Source organism: Podarcis filfolensis, assembly GCF_964270895.1.
Source record: "Podarcis filfolensis genome assembly, chromosome: 2".
Lineage (NCBI taxonomy): Eukaryota > Metazoa > Chordata > Lepidosauria > Squamata > Lacertidae > Podarcis > Podarcis filfolensis.
The window spans coordinates 12,952,356-12,969,189 of record NC_139605.1 but is presented as its reverse complement, the minus strand read 5'-3'; the positions used below and the strand labels follow the sequence as shown (position 1 = coordinate 12,969,189).

Genomic DNA, 16,834 nt, shown 5'->3' with positions numbered 1-16,834 from the left:
GCAATCTTTTGGTGACTTGAGTGCAAACAAGTCTAGGGTGTCCTCGGACTGTGGAGGGGGTGGTTGTTTCCCCCAGGCCCCTTTGCCAGTGAACGTTTGAAAGGGCTACACCTAGGTTTCGTTTTAGTCTAGGGCAGGCTTCCTCAACCTCGGCCCTCCAGATGTTTTTGGCCTACAACTCCCATGATCCCTAGCTAGCAGGACCAGTGGTCAGGGATGATAGGAATTGTAGTCTCAGAACATCTGGAGGGCCGAGGTTGAGGAAGCCTGGTCTAGGAGAAGCCTTTGTTGCGCCAAAGGTTTTAAAGAGCAGTTGGAAATGACAGAGATTTTTAAAAAGGAAACCTAGGCATGGTGTGGAAGGACGTGTGGCTCCAGAATTGGCCTCCACAGTCACTTACGGACTCACTGTTAAAACAGTGTTCATGGAAGACAATCTTACTTGGTTACGAGTGATCGCCAAAGAAGAAGAATGCCGGATCCTTAGTAGGAATTGTCAGTATTGTCTATTGGGTTGGGCGATCCAAGGATAATCTAGCAATATAATTACCGAAACTGTAACATCAAATTCAGCCTGTATTAAGTTTGCTCAGTAGCAGAGGAGTCTACAGAAGGGTTAATTCTGCTCTGTTGATGAAGGTCCTCAAATTGTAATAATAATAATAATAATAAATTTATTTATATCCCGCCCTCCCCAGCCGAAGCCGGGCTCAGAGCAGCTAACAACAATAAAAATAACACAGTTTACATAAAATCACAATCAATTAATTAAAATGCATTCTAAAATCAATTCATTCTAAAATCAATTCAAAATCAAATTAATGGCAACCATTGGGCTAGAGTTCTATGTGGTTTACCCAAGGAGGGGGTCAGACTGTGCCTTGGCCAAAGGCCTGGTGGAACAGCTCTGTCTTGCAGGCCCTGTGGAAAGATGTCAAGTCCCGCAGGGCCCTAGTCTCTTGTGACAGAGTGTTCCACCAGATCGGGGCCATAGCCGAAAAAGCACCGGCTCTGGTTGAGGCCAGCCTAACCTCCTTGTAGCCCGGGATCTCCAAGACGTTTTTATTTGAAGACCGTAAGGTAAAAAGGAGGATGAGTTCTGCTGGATTGAAGGGGAAAAGGAATAGAGAATGGGTCGTGGGTTTTGTAGCTGCCTCTGCTGCTGTTGTCAATTCCTGCTTGTTGCTTTACATTTGTTCTGTCTGCGGTGCAATGGCCTGTTTTGTGGAGCTAGAATAAGGAAGAAAAGAGGTAACTATTAGCAGACTGGTTTTCCAAGTGCGCAGCCTGACATAACCAAAACAACAACACCTGACACATGCGCAAGAAGGAAGTATCAAATTGAGGTGCATGAGAACTTCCCATTTGGCCCATGGGGCCATTTTGGCCAAGCCGCACCCACCTGCCCCACACAGCTGATATCCAGGGGTGTGGAAATGGATGTTCCAGCGCACCAGAGATCCCACAGATCTGTTGCTGCCACCTACAACTCCCCACCGAGGCCTACGGAGCAGTCCTCTCTCCCTCAGAGCTGCCCTGCCGCCACCTGGCTTAGTTGCCTGGCCTGGCCTGGCCTGAGTTAGTACGAATAGCCTTTTCTTGCCCAGGTGGTTGTGAAGTAGCACCACTCACCAGTGCCGTCCCACCCATGAGACAAGGTGAGGGGACTGCCTCAGGCAGCAAGATCCACAGGGGCAGAAGATCTGATGTAGATATTTATTGCCCTCTGGTTCCTAATGAAGGTCTTCAGTCAACCCTTCTTTTCTGACCAGGAGGGGCATGCAGTTTTGCGATTTGACTCAGATGCTAAAATGTCAGAGGCTGGCTCTGCCCCGCAGGACTGAATTCTGTAGCATGCTCCTTCTCAAGCAGATACTGACAGTGAATGCGCCTGCTAGGCATGCTAAGTAAGATTGAACGCACTGCTCTCGGTCATGGAAGGGGCACATTTCCTTTTCCTCTTGTCTTCCTCCCACTTGTATGTTTAATTAGGGATTCTTAAAAACCCTGATTAAGCATTAGCCTTCCCCTGAATGGATTTAGGACTAAGACTGGGTAGGCTGGCTAGTGTTAGAATTCCTGCTCTATGATTGCAGTCATGGGATTGTTGTCTATCACATGATGGTGTATGTTTTCATTCCACAGAGTGGGAAGTGTTCCATGAAGTGGGACTACTGTCCTTTGTTCTTTTTCTCTTTGCTGTCTGATGCTAGAGAGAGAGGGAGCCATGTTGCAGTGCTCCGTGTGTGTTTATATGTAAATAAAGCAGATTAGCCAAAATGCTGAGGTCTGTTACACAAGCTGCACAAACTCTGTGGATCCCTAAGTGTGCCGGTGTCTATTGGCATCGGTGGCTGTGATGTTCAGGCAGAAGAAAGCTTTTGAAGCTCCCGAACGATTGACCAGGAGGGAGGGAACATGCCAGTCGGGCATGTGTCTCTGCCAGGGTCCTACTCGAGTGTAGGCTGAACTCCTGACAGCTAGAACACTCAGGTCACCTTGATCTGTGGCATCATATTGGGGGCCTGAATTGGGTCTGTGGGTTGGATCACACTTTCCTGGCCATGGCAATCTTCTGCCCCTTTCCCCTTCTGACTCTCTCTATGGTCCAGAAAATGCTAGCTTCTGCAGACGGATGGGGTCTGAGGGTTACTCACATCTCTTCCCATAATAAAGACGTGTCACCAAAGCAGTGGTTGTAATTCCAAAGGTACAGAGGACAGCACGCAGGAGAAGCCATATGAGGACCATGGGATCCCGTTGTGGTGCAGAATTAGATCCTGGAAGATCCCAAACACGGGAGAATGGATTAAGACAGGGGAACACAAAGACATATAATCGAGACCATATAACACTGGTCCTGAAAGACCTACATTGACTCCCAGTACGTTTCTGAGCACAATTCAAAGTGTTGGTGCTGACCTTTAAAGCCCTAAACAGCCTCTGTCCAGTATACCTGAAGGAGCATCTTCACCCCCATCGTTCAGCCCGGACACTGTGGTCCAGCTCCGAGGGCCTTCTGGTGGTTCCCTCATTGTGAGAAATGAGGTTACAGGGAACCAGGCAGAGGGCCTTCTCGGTAGTGAAACGCCCGCCCATCAGATGTCAAGGAAATAAACAACTATCTGACTTTTAGAAGACATCTGAAGGCAACCCTGTTTAGCGAAGTTTTTAATATTTGACATTTGTTGTGTTTTTAATATTCTGTTGGGAGCCATCCAGAGTGGCTGGGGAAACCCAGCCAGATGGGAGGGGTATAAATATTATTATATTATTATTCTTCTTCTTCTTCTTCTTCACTTTTGCTGCCGGTTCTCAGAACTTACGGACTACCAAAAGCTATTCAGGTCATTTGATCTGGGACACCAGATTGGGAGCCTGAATTGGACAATACAACCCACCCATACAAAAGCCAGGCCTCCTAGATTTCCCATCAGCTTACCTTTCAGGTCTTCTCTAAGCACGCGAAGCTCAGTCCTGTTCCCCGATGTCTCCGGGAATCCAGGGATCTTCACCACGCATCTATACACCCCCGAGTCGTAATGTCTCAGATCCCGTATCTCTATGTCGGCTCTTCTCCCCAAGAGGAAGGCCTGCTCCGAGGTGGGACTCACCCTTCCCATGAATTCTTGGGTGGTCTTTCTGACCTCCACTCCTGGCTCCTTCACCCACCGGAAGCTCCCAACCTTGGGCTCTGAGGTGGAGTTGTAGGAACAGGTCAAGGTGACGGAACCGCCTTCCGTGCCTTCTGCTGAGCTGGGCTGGGAGACCATGAGGAGTTCTTGAGCCTGGGAAGCTAGGAGAGTGGAAATGGGATGGGGGTGAGAGAGAAGGAAAGTCAGGAGTCCCAGTTGTTCATGGTCTTGACCAGTACTCCCAGTCTAACCTCCCAGCGTAGCTAAACTGTACAGTCTTAACGATCCCTGAATGAGGCACCATTGTTCACACAAAACTTATTTCCAACATGGTCAAGAGGAGGAAATAAAACTCATGTGGCTATAATTCCAGTTGCATTAGACCACAGCAGGAATGAGGGAGAAATTCAATTCAACTGCTCCTCCTCTGTGTTCTGGAGGTGCATCCCCCTCAGTTCTTGGAAACCATATTTGGTGCTCTCAGAGTTGTTGAGCCTGGGAAGCTAGAAGAACAAAGATGGAAGAGTCAGGACATAAGGCAGGAGTCCCACCCCACACAGCTCCAATGGCTGGACGGCAATTCTCATCGTCCCCAATCGTATGCCATGCTGGTCTTGGCTTATGGTCTCTCTGTGCAATGGTCTTTGTGCTTCTCCTCGGTTGTCTCCCTTCTGCCAAATTTTAGGTCATAACAGCCTTGTATTTAATCACTCACCTGGTCACTAAAGGGACACAGAAATCTCCCTTTCACCGAGGGAGGGTGTTGGTTCATCTGGCGCAGCAGTATTAACAGCTGTTATGTACTGAGTTGAATAGGATCCAAAATGCAGCAATCTGATTGGTCCTAGAACAATAGGATTCAGAATGCAGCAGTCTGATTGGTCCTAGAACAATGCAGCAGTATGATTGGTCTGCAGGAGCCACCCAATCCGGCTCCAGATGGAAGTGAATCCACAACCTGATTGGCCTACAGGAGAATCCCGGAATTAGCCAATCACGTGCAGCCCATTGTGTAAATAATATATATAAAGCAGATATTGTGGGGAAACTTCCATTCCTCCTCAGCACTATGAGCTGAATAAAGAGCATGAAATCCACTCTCGACTCCGAGTATATTTCAACAGCTGTCCAGGCTTTCAGACTGGGGTCTCTACCAGACCTGTCTGAAGTTGCTGAGCATTGAACCCGGGCCAATCTGCCTGCAATGCATGCATACACACACAACAACAACAACAACAACAACAACAACAACAACAACAACCATACACAATCCTAAGAGCCTGTTGGCCTTTCTTCCCTATTCTGGCTTCAGAGGAAGGCTTATCTTCTTATGGAGGTAGAAAATGAGTCTCTTAGCAGGGTAGTAAATATTTCAGCATGCTAGAAAGGTTTGTGGGCTTGTTTACAAGGCTGGATTGCCGGGCGCTCAGGTTTCGTTCAGCCTTTCTGAGATTATTTACACAATGCGCTTGCAACAGGTGGAATGTGGCATACAAACATTGAGGATTATTATTATGGAGATCCAAGTAGGAATCTGGATTGAAATTTGAACTGTTGCTTTTCTGCATGCAATTCTTTCAACTGATTTTTTGTTTGTTGTTTGTTGTTGTTTCTGCATTTTGTAATGGCGTTCGTTTTTATATATGCAATCGTTTTATATATGTTTTAATTGTATTGTGAAATCACTTAAAGATGCCTCATAGGAAGCAACTCATAAATTTAAAAACAATTGCAGTCGTACCTTTGTTTTCAAACAGCTTAGTTCTCAAACGTTTTGGCTCCCGAACGCCGCAAACCTGGAAGTGAGTGCTTGCTCCGGTTTGCGAACTATTTTTAGAAGGTGAGCGTCCAATGGGGCTTATGTGGCTTCTGCAGCCAATCAGAAGCCACACTTTGGTTTCTGAACATTTTGGAAGTCGAACGGACTTCCGGAACGGATTCCGTTCGACTTCTAAGGTACGACTGTATAATGATAATAACTCCTCTTGCACAATGGGACTCCCCACCTCCCAGCACATGGACCTCATGCCCTGCTAAAATCTTCAGAGTGTTGGACAGACCAGAACAGAACCCCTGGAACAGATTGAGGGATGCATGAGGGGAGGAAAGGGGGAGGATTTCCTGTTGCGCAAGCAGAAATCCTTTCGCTGATGGAATGTCCTATTATTAGGAATCTGCGCACTTTTACTGTTTCGTGCAGGATCACACATCCTGACGGGGTCTGTGTGGGATTCATTTTTTTGTGCAGGGGGATATTAGCAAGGCCACATACCCACACACCCTACACACATCCCCTTCCGTTCCATGTAGCTGTTGCCGAATTTGGGTTTGTGGAAGTAGTTTGCAATCATGACATGAGGATGGCGCATGTGGGCAGGCTGTTGGACAACGTTATGTGAGGGGAAGTAGTCGACCAACTTCCTGTTTGACGGTAAAAAGGCAAACGTGCGTAAGGAAAGCAACCATGTGCAATCTATCCCTGCTTTTCTTTCCCTCTCTGTAAGTCTGTCTTTGGCTCATTTGGATCATTTTAGCCTAGAAAGGGGGTGCAGGAAATTTGGAAGGCCGGGAGCAGAACTGAATCCCATGCAGCAGCTTCTCTCAATAAAAGGAAGCCTTGGAGATGTATTGTGTGGGTATCCATTGCTGTGATAACCAGCTCTGTATTTTGTATATCTAACAGCTGAGTTTATCTCAGTGAAGACGTTACTTGGAAAATAAATACAACCTAGGTGGTTAAGAAAGCCCAACAGAGACTCCATCTCCTCAGAGTATTGCGGAAGAACAATGTCAATCAACATTGGATGATCTCCTTCTACCGGTCAACAATAGAAAGTGTCCTTTCATACTGCATCACGGTGCGGTACGCTGGTTTGACATCATCTAATAGGAAATGACTGCAGAGGGTGGTGAATACAGCACAAGATATTATGGGCTGTCCCATGAATCCGCTGGATGAAACAGCGGAAGAACATTGCCTCAGGAGAGTGCGGAAAATATTCAGGGATGATTCACACCCTGGCCGGCACTTTCTTGATCTCCTGCCCTCGGGCAGAAGATATAGAAGCAGGATTAGTCCCACCAACAGGGTAAAGAACAGCTTCTATCCGTGGGCTGTTAGGCTGCTGAATGAAAAGTTAACAACAGGGCAACTGACTTTCGAGTTTGGTGGGTCAGTAAACGAGGGGAATTAAGACTAAGAGAGCTGAGTGGGGGGTGCTCATGTAATCTCACTGTAAACCACAGAGTCTAGGACTTGCTGATCAGAAGGTCCCCGTGAATCCCCACGATGAGGTGAGCTCCCGTTGCTCAGTCCCTGCTCCTGCCAACCTAGCAGTTCAAAAGCACGTCAAAGTGCAAGTAGATAAATAGGTACCGCTCTGGCGGGAAGGTAAACGGCGTTTCCGTGTGCTGCTCTGGTTCGCCAGAAGTGGCTTAGTCATGCTGGCCACATGATCCGGAAGCTGTACGCCGGCTCCCTCGGCTAATAAAGCAAGATGAGCACCACAACCCCAGAGTCGGCCACGACTGGACCTAATGGTCAGGGGTCCCTTTACCTTTACCTTTACAAGTTGTACAAGTGACAATGAAGTATTTCAAATATAAAGATGTTTGACTGATTGGGGAGGGGATACCAGGTCCTAGCCACCACCAACCTGTTTTTGGTGTGGTGGAAGAGGAGGGATCAGGCCAGTGGTCCTTCAGTCCGCCATTTTGTTCTCACAACAGCCACCCAAATCCCTGTGGGAAGCCTGAAAGCAAAACCTGAGCACAAGAGTGCACTGTTTCCCGGCAAATGTCACTCAGAGGCATATTTCCTCCCATCAGAGCCTCGCTTGTCACCACAAATGACTAGTCTATTGGGTCACACAGCAGCTTTCATCTTAGACACCTTCCTGTTCTCCCCTCCCTCACAGTTATCTGTGGCTTAAATCCCTCACCGTAATTTAAGCCAGATATTTCAAATGGCCACACATCACGGGCTCACTTTTATTTTCGTTCTGAAACTATCCCTTGCTTCGCAGTTTTACAAGCCTGACCGTGTGTTGTCGTGGACTTCTCTGTTCTGTATGTAATGGAAGTTCCCCTGCAGCACTAAAAATATATATATGAGTTTGAGGAACTGTTAGTAACACAGGATGCTGCCGCAAGAGCCGCTTTTACTCTGACCTCATTTGTTTATTCATTTGGTAGAATCCAGATAGGGACTTCCTATTTAACAACAACTATTATTATTATTATTATTATTATTATTATTATTATATCCCACCCATCTGACTGGGTTGCCCCAGCCACTCAGGGAGGCTTCCAACATATATAAAAACACAATAAAATATTAAACATTAAAAAAAACCTTTCCATACAAGGCTGCCTTCAGGTGTCTTCTAAAGGTTGTATAGTTATTGTTACAAAAGTCAGGTGCCTCTCTCTGCAAGAGCCCATGGGGCTCTAAATCCCCTTTTAAAAAAATTAAAAAACAGATTTTGATTTTGCTCCAGCCTTTTAAAATGCAACATTATTCGTCTTTATTAGGAATTAGGTACCAAGATTCCATAGGATCAGAAAATACTTTTTATGTACAGTGGTACCTCGGGTTAAGTACTTAATTCGTTCCGGAGGTCCGTTCTTAACCTGAAACTGTTCTTAACCTGAAGCACCACTTTAGCTAATGCAGCCAGAGCACAATTTCTGTTCTCATCCTGAAGCAAAGTTCTTAACCCGAGGTAATATTTCTGGGTTAGCGGAGTGTGTAACCTGAAGCGTATGTAACCCAAGGTACCACTGTATGAGACAACTGCTGCATAGATGTTATTAGCCGAGAGATGGAAAGAAGAAACAACCTCGAGCAGGTAAAAATGGCAAACCAAGTTGATGGACCATGCAGAAATGGCAAAATTAAGTGGAAAGTTCAGGAACCAAGAGGACAAGAACTTTAAAAAAGAATGGGAAATTTTATAATTTATTTAGGAGACCATTGCGAGCAGATGAAACAATAGCAGGATTTTAATCTCACTTATAAGGTAACAAAGACTGTGGATAACTCAGATGGATTTTTTTTTTAATGTGGATAACGGATTGATAAGCAGTTGTAAATGTTGACATTTAGACCCATGGAGGGGATGGGGGGAAGTCTTGCAATTCAGAGCAATCTCTTTATATGCATTTGTAATTGATTTTGTTATTAATTTATATTTTAAAAAATCAAATAAAATCTATTTTCAAAAAGGGTGAGGAAATGCAACGTGATTCGGAACCACTTTTCAATGGTAGTTCTGCAAATACGGAACTCCAACTCCACTGGGTAAATCTTGCCATTTCATTCTGATCTTTAAAGCTGCATATACACCATACATTCAAAACACACTGTTTCCACCACTAAAGAATACCAGGAAATGTAGTTTACCCCACACGGAGCTACGATTCTCAGCATCCTTTGTTTCCTTAACATAATTTTACTAATCTAGATTTCCAAGATAGCCTACGAAAAAGAGAACCATAAAACAAATATAAAACAGATCAAAAACATCAGAAACAAAAGCAATTATTGTAGCTACAGCAAAAAAAAAAAGTACAAAAAAGCAGTAGATATAAAATCAGTTAAAATCCTGAGCAATCTTTTTTTCCCTTTTTTTTTAAATGTCTAAAACATGGTTCTCTGGGCAACGCAGTCAGGTAAAGGTAAAAGGTACCCCTGCCCGTACGGGCCAGTCTTGACAGACTCTAGGGTTGTGCGCTCATCTCACTCTAGAGGCCGGGAGCCAGCGCTGTCCGCAGACACTTCCGGGTCACGTGGCCAGCGTGACAAAGCTGCTCTGGCGAACTGGCACCAGCGCAGCACACGGAAACGCCGTTTACCTTCCCGCTATAAAGCGGTACCTATTTATCTACTTGCACTTAAGGGTGCTTTCGAAATGCTAGGTGGGCAGGAGCTGGGACTGAACGATGGGAGCTCACCCCGCCGCGGGGATTCGAACCGCCGACCATGCGATCGGCAAGTCCTAGGCGCTGAGGTTTTACCCACAGCGCCACCCGCGTCCCAACGCAGTCAGGTAGTGGCATATAAAATAATACTAATTATTATTACAATTTTTACTATTTAGTATTATTTACTATTTACTATTAGGGATGCAGGTGGTGCTGTGGGTTAAACCACAGAGCCTAGGACTTGCCGATCAGAAGGTCAGCGGTTCGAATGCCCGTGACGGGGTGAGCTCCCGTTGCTCGGTCCCTGCTCCTGCCAACCTAGCAGTTCGAAAGCACGTCAAAGTGCAAGTAGATAAATAGGTACCGCTCCGGCGGGAAGGTAAACAGCATTTCCGTGCACTGCTCTGGTTCGTCAGAAGTGGCTTAGTCATGCTGGCCACAAGACCTGGAAGCTGTACGCCGGCTCCCTCGGCCAATAAAGCGAGATGAGCGGCGCAACCCCAGAGTCGGTCACGACTGGACCTAATGGTCAGGGGTCCCTTTACCTTTACTATTTACTATTTATTTATTGTTTATTTATTATTATTTACTATTTTTATTATTATAATTATTATTACCAACATGAGTTTGACCAAACTGCGGGAAGCAGTGGAAGACAGGAGTGCCTGGCGTGCTCTGGTCCATGGGGTCACGAAGAGTCGGACACGACTAAACACAATTATTATTAAGAAAGCTTACAGAGTGACAAGGATATTTGGAGAAGGGCGGGGCCAGCCGGGGCAGGATACTCCGTGGGGCCTCCGAGGAGTCGGCCTGTCTCCTCCCACTCTGCTGCCCTACAGCTGAGGGGGAGGCAGCGGGTGGACCATTTGGGGGCAGTGAGGAGCCTGCGGGTGCCCAAGCCACCACGTCCCAGAAGAGACGTGTGGCTCGGGCATGCTGCAGGCCCTGCGGTGAGTGCCGCATGTCATTTTGTCAGCCGCCTCAGAGGTGACACCCGGGGCGGTCCACCCCCACTGCCTCCCTTCCTCCACCCCTGTTCCCAGTCACCAGTCCAGCTGCCGCCTTCTGGATTAGCTGTAGTTTCCAGCTCACCTTCAAAGGTAGCCCCACGTAGAGCGCATTGCAGTAGTCCAAGCGGGAGATAACCAGAGCATGCACCACTCTGGCGAGACAGTCTGCGGGCAGGTAGGGTCTCAGCCTGCGTACCAGATGGAGCTGGTAGACAGCTGCCCTGGACACAGAATTGACCTGCGCCTCCATGGACAGCTGTGAGTCCAAAATGACTCCCAGGCTGCTCCCAGGTATGGGGGACCAGGGAGTCCCCCACACCTGTCCGCCCCCTGTTCCCCCCAAACAGTATTTCTGTCTTGTCAGGATTCAGGTTTAAATGTACGGTATATACCAAGGATGTCAGATAATTCCTACAGAAACAGAATCAAGTGTAGAAATCACTGTTTTCCCCATACAGTGGTATCTTGGGTTAAGAACTTAATTCATTCCGGAGGTCCGTTCTTAACCTGAAACTGTTCTTAACCTGAGGTACCACTTTAGCTAATGGGGCCTCCCGCTGCCACCACACGATTTCTGTTCTTATCCTGACGCAAAGTTCTTAACCCGAGGTACTATTTCTGGGTTAGCGGAGTCTGTAACCTGAAGCGTCTGTAACCCGAGGTACCACTGCATTCACTCAACATCAGGACCACATTAACTTCATACAAAGGCAAGCAAGTCAATTGTTGACACCAAATTTCAAAGCTGCAAGTATCTATCACAAATTAACGCAATTTGCATTCACTTTGTGGTGCTTGGATGCAAGCTCCATTGAATCTGGTGAAACTTATTTTATGATATTGCTTTTTTGTTGTTGCAATTTTATTTTGGTATAATTTTTATTTTAGTTATTTATTTAGGTGCCGGCGTCATCAACCACAGAATCCTTTCATCTCCCAACAAGACCTTTTTAAGTGGAGATCTTTATCCCAGTCTGCCTCTGTTTTCATATATGGAATTGTTTTTAAACGTTTTATATATGATGCTATTTTTGACAATTTTTACACTTTTCTTGTTTCATTGTAGCAGTTTGGTTTTTCCTGCTGTAACCTGCCAATGGGGTCTTACGGCACAGGCAGATAAGTAAGTTTTGCATAGACCATTTACCAATTTTTAAAACAAATACCTAAGCAGCTTACAGTATAGGTTAAAACATCTCAAAAAAAAAAAAAAAACAAGGGGGGGGGGAACCACATTCTGTAAGGCACAGTTAACAACTAAATAGAGAATCTTCCTTGGCACCGAAATAGATATTACACATAAAAACACATAGAGGAGGGAGAAAGGTTGTTTTCTGCTGCTCCAGAGAAGCGGACACGGAGCAATGGATCCAAACTACAAGAAAGAAGATTCCACCTAAACATTAGGAAGAACTTCCTGACAGTAAGAGCTGTTCGACAGTGGAATTTGCTGCCAAGGAGTGTGGTGGAGTCTCCTTCATTTATGTTCCAACCAGCTTTCCCAGCTGAATAATTGGACCTCTACCATGTATGTCTAGTCTTATTGTACATCACTTTCAGATGCTTGTACAGATGAATAAATGGTTGATAATATTTTTAAAAAATGACAAAAATACAAGGAAATTTCAACAATGTAAAACAGCTGAAGAGAATATCCTCTAAATATAAAGAAATAAAATGTTACAAATGAAAATCAGCACAAAACTTATATTAAGTTTTCATTCTGCTTACTTCCCTCTGTCTGTAAAGTTAGGAGTAGCATAAATAAATAATTGATAAAATAAAATTCATTTTAATTTGAATACTGAAGACACAAAGACAATTGTTTATAGACTCACCAGAATTTGACCACCCAGAAATTAAAATTCTCATTCTGGAGCCCAAAGACACCAGTCAATTCTAGTCTCCTCCAGCTACCACCATGGGGTTAGCAGAGGATCTGACAATTTTGATTATCTCTGCTTCTCGTTTTTTTCTAGTCTTAAATTCTGTTTTCCAAATTTCTGTAGCAATTGGCGTGTTAAAAAATCCCCATGAGAATTCTTCAGCATTTCAGTGGGAATTTCTTCTAATAAGCATCTCATATACACAATTTTCCAAGCAATTCCCTCTAATATAATGCATGTTGGCATGCTATTTTCACAAATATATTCATTTTAATGCAGACTTTCCCCTAATATATGCAGTTTTGTAAGCACTGTCTGGTTGGAGAACTGAATCACAAAATTCGGGTGTTTGTGATTGTCAAAGGACGGCAGTGTTTCAGTTCTCACACTGTTTTGGAAAGCACGAATTGGATAGATTTAGCTTTTAATTGAAAGTGCATCCCTCCCACAGAGAGTTGTCTTGCCCTGGGGGGAAGGAGAGAGCTAACTTTCAGAAAAGATTTCCCTACCACTGTTTCTATCTTGCTTCTATTGATCTTAATTGTTGCTGATTTGTGAGGTTATATGGAAAAGCTGCATGTCTAAATCCGTACAAACAAACAAAACAAATACATGCAGGGCCTTCTCAGTGGTGGCTCCCCATTTGTGGAATGCCCTCCCTGGCAACATGCATTTGTTTTCGCTCATTATTTACTTTCAGGAGTTTAGAAACATTCCTGCTTACCCAGGCATTTAATGGCCGGCTGAGAGAATGTGACTGTTTCAAGGATGCTTTTAGACCTGATCTAAGAACGTTTCAATAATTTTATAGATGTGTTTGCCACCCTGAGTTACTTTGAGAGGAAGGGTGGAATGTGGGTCGGCTTGCTCTGGCAGGGTGGAAAGCTGTGCTACTATATTATGGGTTGCTGGTTTGCCCTCCTCCTCACTCCTGTGGAAGGTTTTTACAGTTTCGCTGGTACCATCAGAAGTAAGGAAGTGAAATCGACAAAGCTTTTTGCAGAAATAAACAAAAGACATAGAGGAAACGAAATGGCTATCTTCCTGGTAAATATTGCCCCAAACAGGAATAGGGAGCATGTAGCCCTCCAAATGTTGTATGGCCACAGTTTCCATTATCCTCATTGCCTGCCGGCATGCCCGATATTCAGGGTTGATGGGAACTGTAGTCCATTAACACCCCACCACCAGGTCTGACTAGCAGAAGGATCTGAGAGAGGGATCTTTCCCAGCTCAGCCTGAGATGCCAGGGATTTAATCTGGGAGTATTGGGAAATAATTTATAATGAATTGAAAAAAATGTTAAAAAGTACTTTTCCAAAACAAAAAACCAGAATATTTTGTTGGGGATAATTCAGATGGAAATTCCCAGGCGTCAAAAAAGGCTATTTATGTACGCCACTACTGCGGCCCGTGTTTCATTAGCCCAAAAATGGAAAATGAGCGAAGTCCCGACTAAAGAAGAACGGCAACTTAAACTGATGGAATATGCAACTCATTACCAAACTTAAAACCATGGAGAGACCTGGTCTGAAATTGGATTCTTATCTCATTATACATGACAAAGCCATTTTTCACCTTCTCACCCCTTGCTTTTTCCTGTAAGACCTATTAGTCGTTAAGAGTCGTCAACAGGCTCATCACAGCTATCTGCCAATCACCCATTCCCACCACCCTTCTGAGTAATACCCCTCCCCACCTTCTCACTATATAGAAGGATCTGGCAACTTCTGTTTCAGTGTATCTGAAGAAGTGTGCATGCACACGAAAGCTCATACCAAGAACTAACTTAGTTGGTCTTTAAGGTGCTACTGGAAGGAAAAAAAATTTTTTGTTTTGACTATGGCAGACCAACACGGCTACCTATCTGATGGAATATGAGCAGTTTACGGACCTGACATATAGAATAAGAGAACAAGAAGAACGGAAAACGTTTATTGAATAAATGGGGGGGAACTGTGTACACTTGAAAACATTGGCATTATTAAGATAAATTCAACAGTGTAAACAAGTTTTGATGGATGTATTAATGGAATATTGAATGGTTTAGTTTATGTAAAATATGCGGGGGTTTGCAATATGCGATTGAACCATGGAAAGAGAGGAATGGAAGTCACTGACATTTTAAAGTTGTTTAATGAATATTTTAAATTGTAAAATAGAAAACTTAATAAAAATTATACACACACACAATAATAATCTGGGATGCTCAGCGTACAAAGCACATGTTTATCTCTAGCCCTTGCTGTCCAATGTGTCTTTATTGAGGGTGCTTCTAGATTACCTGCTGATTGAGCATTAAGTCCTCATTTATTCGCAGGGAAGTTAGATAATAATCCCACACTTTCCCCATCACCTTCCCAAAGGTCTGGTTTTTGTGGGTGGGAGGGGAATGGGTCTGTTGCGCACCCTCCAAATTTGCCAATATGAGATTGAAGCACTCCAAATCACTGCCTCAGTGTGAGAGATGGGAACGAGGCTCATTCCATCAGTTTTGCTGAAAGACCATCTCCGTCAGATATCTCCTGCCCCTGAACTGTTTCTGTGTCAGCTGGTTGTGATAAGAATTACTATTTTAAGAATTGGTGCCTGTTTGCTTTTTCCCCCTCTTCCCTCCCTGTCTCTTTTCCCTCGTGTGTTGCATTTTTGGGGACAAACACCAGCTCCCCCAGCCTGAAAGCGAGATGAGCACCGCAACCCCATAGTCGTCTTCAACTGGACTTAACCGTCCAGGAGTCCTTTACCTTTTTACCTTGCATTTTTTAGATTGTAAACCCAAGGGCAGGGACCGCCTTGTTTAACTGACTGTAGACTAAGTTTTAATTTATATATATTTTTAACTGTTGCTATATCTGTATTGTCCCTGTTATACCTAACTGCAAATTCAAATGTATCCCTATCTTGTTTTATGACTTCCTTGATATTGTATGTGGGCTAGAACTGGTCTGTGACCGAAATAATAAAATTCATTCAACTGACTGTACGTAAGCCACTCTGGGGGTCTTTTAAGCCAAAGACCAAGGTATAAATGCTCTAACTAGCAACCCTCTTCCCTAAAATTCTGTAGATTCCAAAGCCTTATCAAGTCCCACTCCGCCCTGCCAAAAAGTAGGGTCCAGCCCCAGCCCCTCACCGATCGGCCCACACAATCCAGACCTCTGCCTGCCTCAGGTAGCCTGCAAGTTCCAGCAGAACAAAAACTTGAGAAATCAACTCAAACTATAAAAGATTTAAAAAATTCCCAACCAGTGAACAGATGAAAGATTCCTTCCCTGTTGCCAAATAAGCAGCAATCAGTCAGAGCCTGAGTACAAGCAAATTCCATCCACCAGATCTATTCCACAGTGCAAATTCTAGAGTTGCAGGCTTTGTTAAAACACACACACACAACCCTCTACTCTTGTGTCCAACAGCTGCCAGACATAATGAAGGTAAGTAGGCGAGGCTTTCCTCGTCGTATTATGCCCGCAATCAGGGGAGAAAAAATGCTTACCTAATTTCCATTTGTTATGCCTGCTGTTAAAGACACAGGAACAGAGCCAGCAAAAGACAGTACGCACAATTACTATTTTTTAAAAGACAGTTGGCAACCCTAGAAATCTGGATCAGAACTACCCTTTTTTGACTCTCCGGCCCCCTCGCCTAAAGCTTTTCCTTGTGAAGGTGAAACATCAAACACACCTGCCTTGGTTACCTGTGATCAGAGTCAACATCAAGTGAATCGCTTTCAGGTCCATGAGGCCCATCTGAACAAAGCCGGTGGGTTGGTGGTAGTTGTGGACAGAAATGAAATTCCTTTTGGGGAAGGTGATAAGAGATGGGGAAGTATGGCAGTTTCTCTTGTCTCTGAAAGATGCTGGTTGCTAGTCACTCAGGACCGGCTGAAAACAAGGCTTCCTGTTTGTGGGGCAGATGCGGAGAGAAGCTTGTAGGTTGTTGCGATGGGGTGAAGATAGGAGAGGAAAGGGGTCTGGTGGGGTAGCGCAGAGACAGAAATAGGTGTCTCACACACAATTGTTAGCTTTCCATAGTCTTCAGCCATCCTGTCATACAACCTATGTTGTGAAAGTGAGCAATTTTTACATTCTGGATCAGAGACTATGCTTCAAGGGCACTTCATAGGGATGCAGAGACCTGTCTATTTCAATTCTCTCAGTTTCTCCTCGGTCCAGTTTTAAATTTAATTCTCATTTTTGCAGCGATTCGCCCCCCCCCCCCAAAAAAAACACATTACAAAACCTTCAGCATTTTGGTGCAAATTTCTCCTAATAAACACATTTTGTGTGCGGTTTTGACTAATATACATTTTTGCCAGCAATTTCTCCTAATACGGTGTGTTTTTATATGTTATTTCCACAATATGTTCATTTTTAGG

At 44.6% G+C, this 16,834-nt stretch overlaps 1 protein-coding gene across 1 annotated transcript; it reads right to left on the bottom strand.

Annotated features, from left to right (window-relative positions):
• Window positions 1-657: 657 nt before the first annotated feature.
• On the bottom strand, window positions 658-16,388 carry LOC310757249 (natural cytotoxicity triggering receptor 3-like). Its single transcript, XM_083602536.1, has 4 exons — window positions 16,154-16,388; window positions 3,443-3,796; window positions 2,658-2,780; window positions 658-1,230 (listed from the first exon to the last, which is right to left on the bottom strand). The coding sequence occupies exons 1-4, from the start codon at window positions 16,203-16,205 to the stop codon at window positions 1,169-1,171; spliced, it is 591 nt and encodes a 196-aa protein (XP_083458662.1). The 5' UTR covers window positions 16,206-16,388; the 3' UTR covers window positions 658-1,168.
• Window positions 16,389-16,834: the final 446 nt, after the last annotated feature.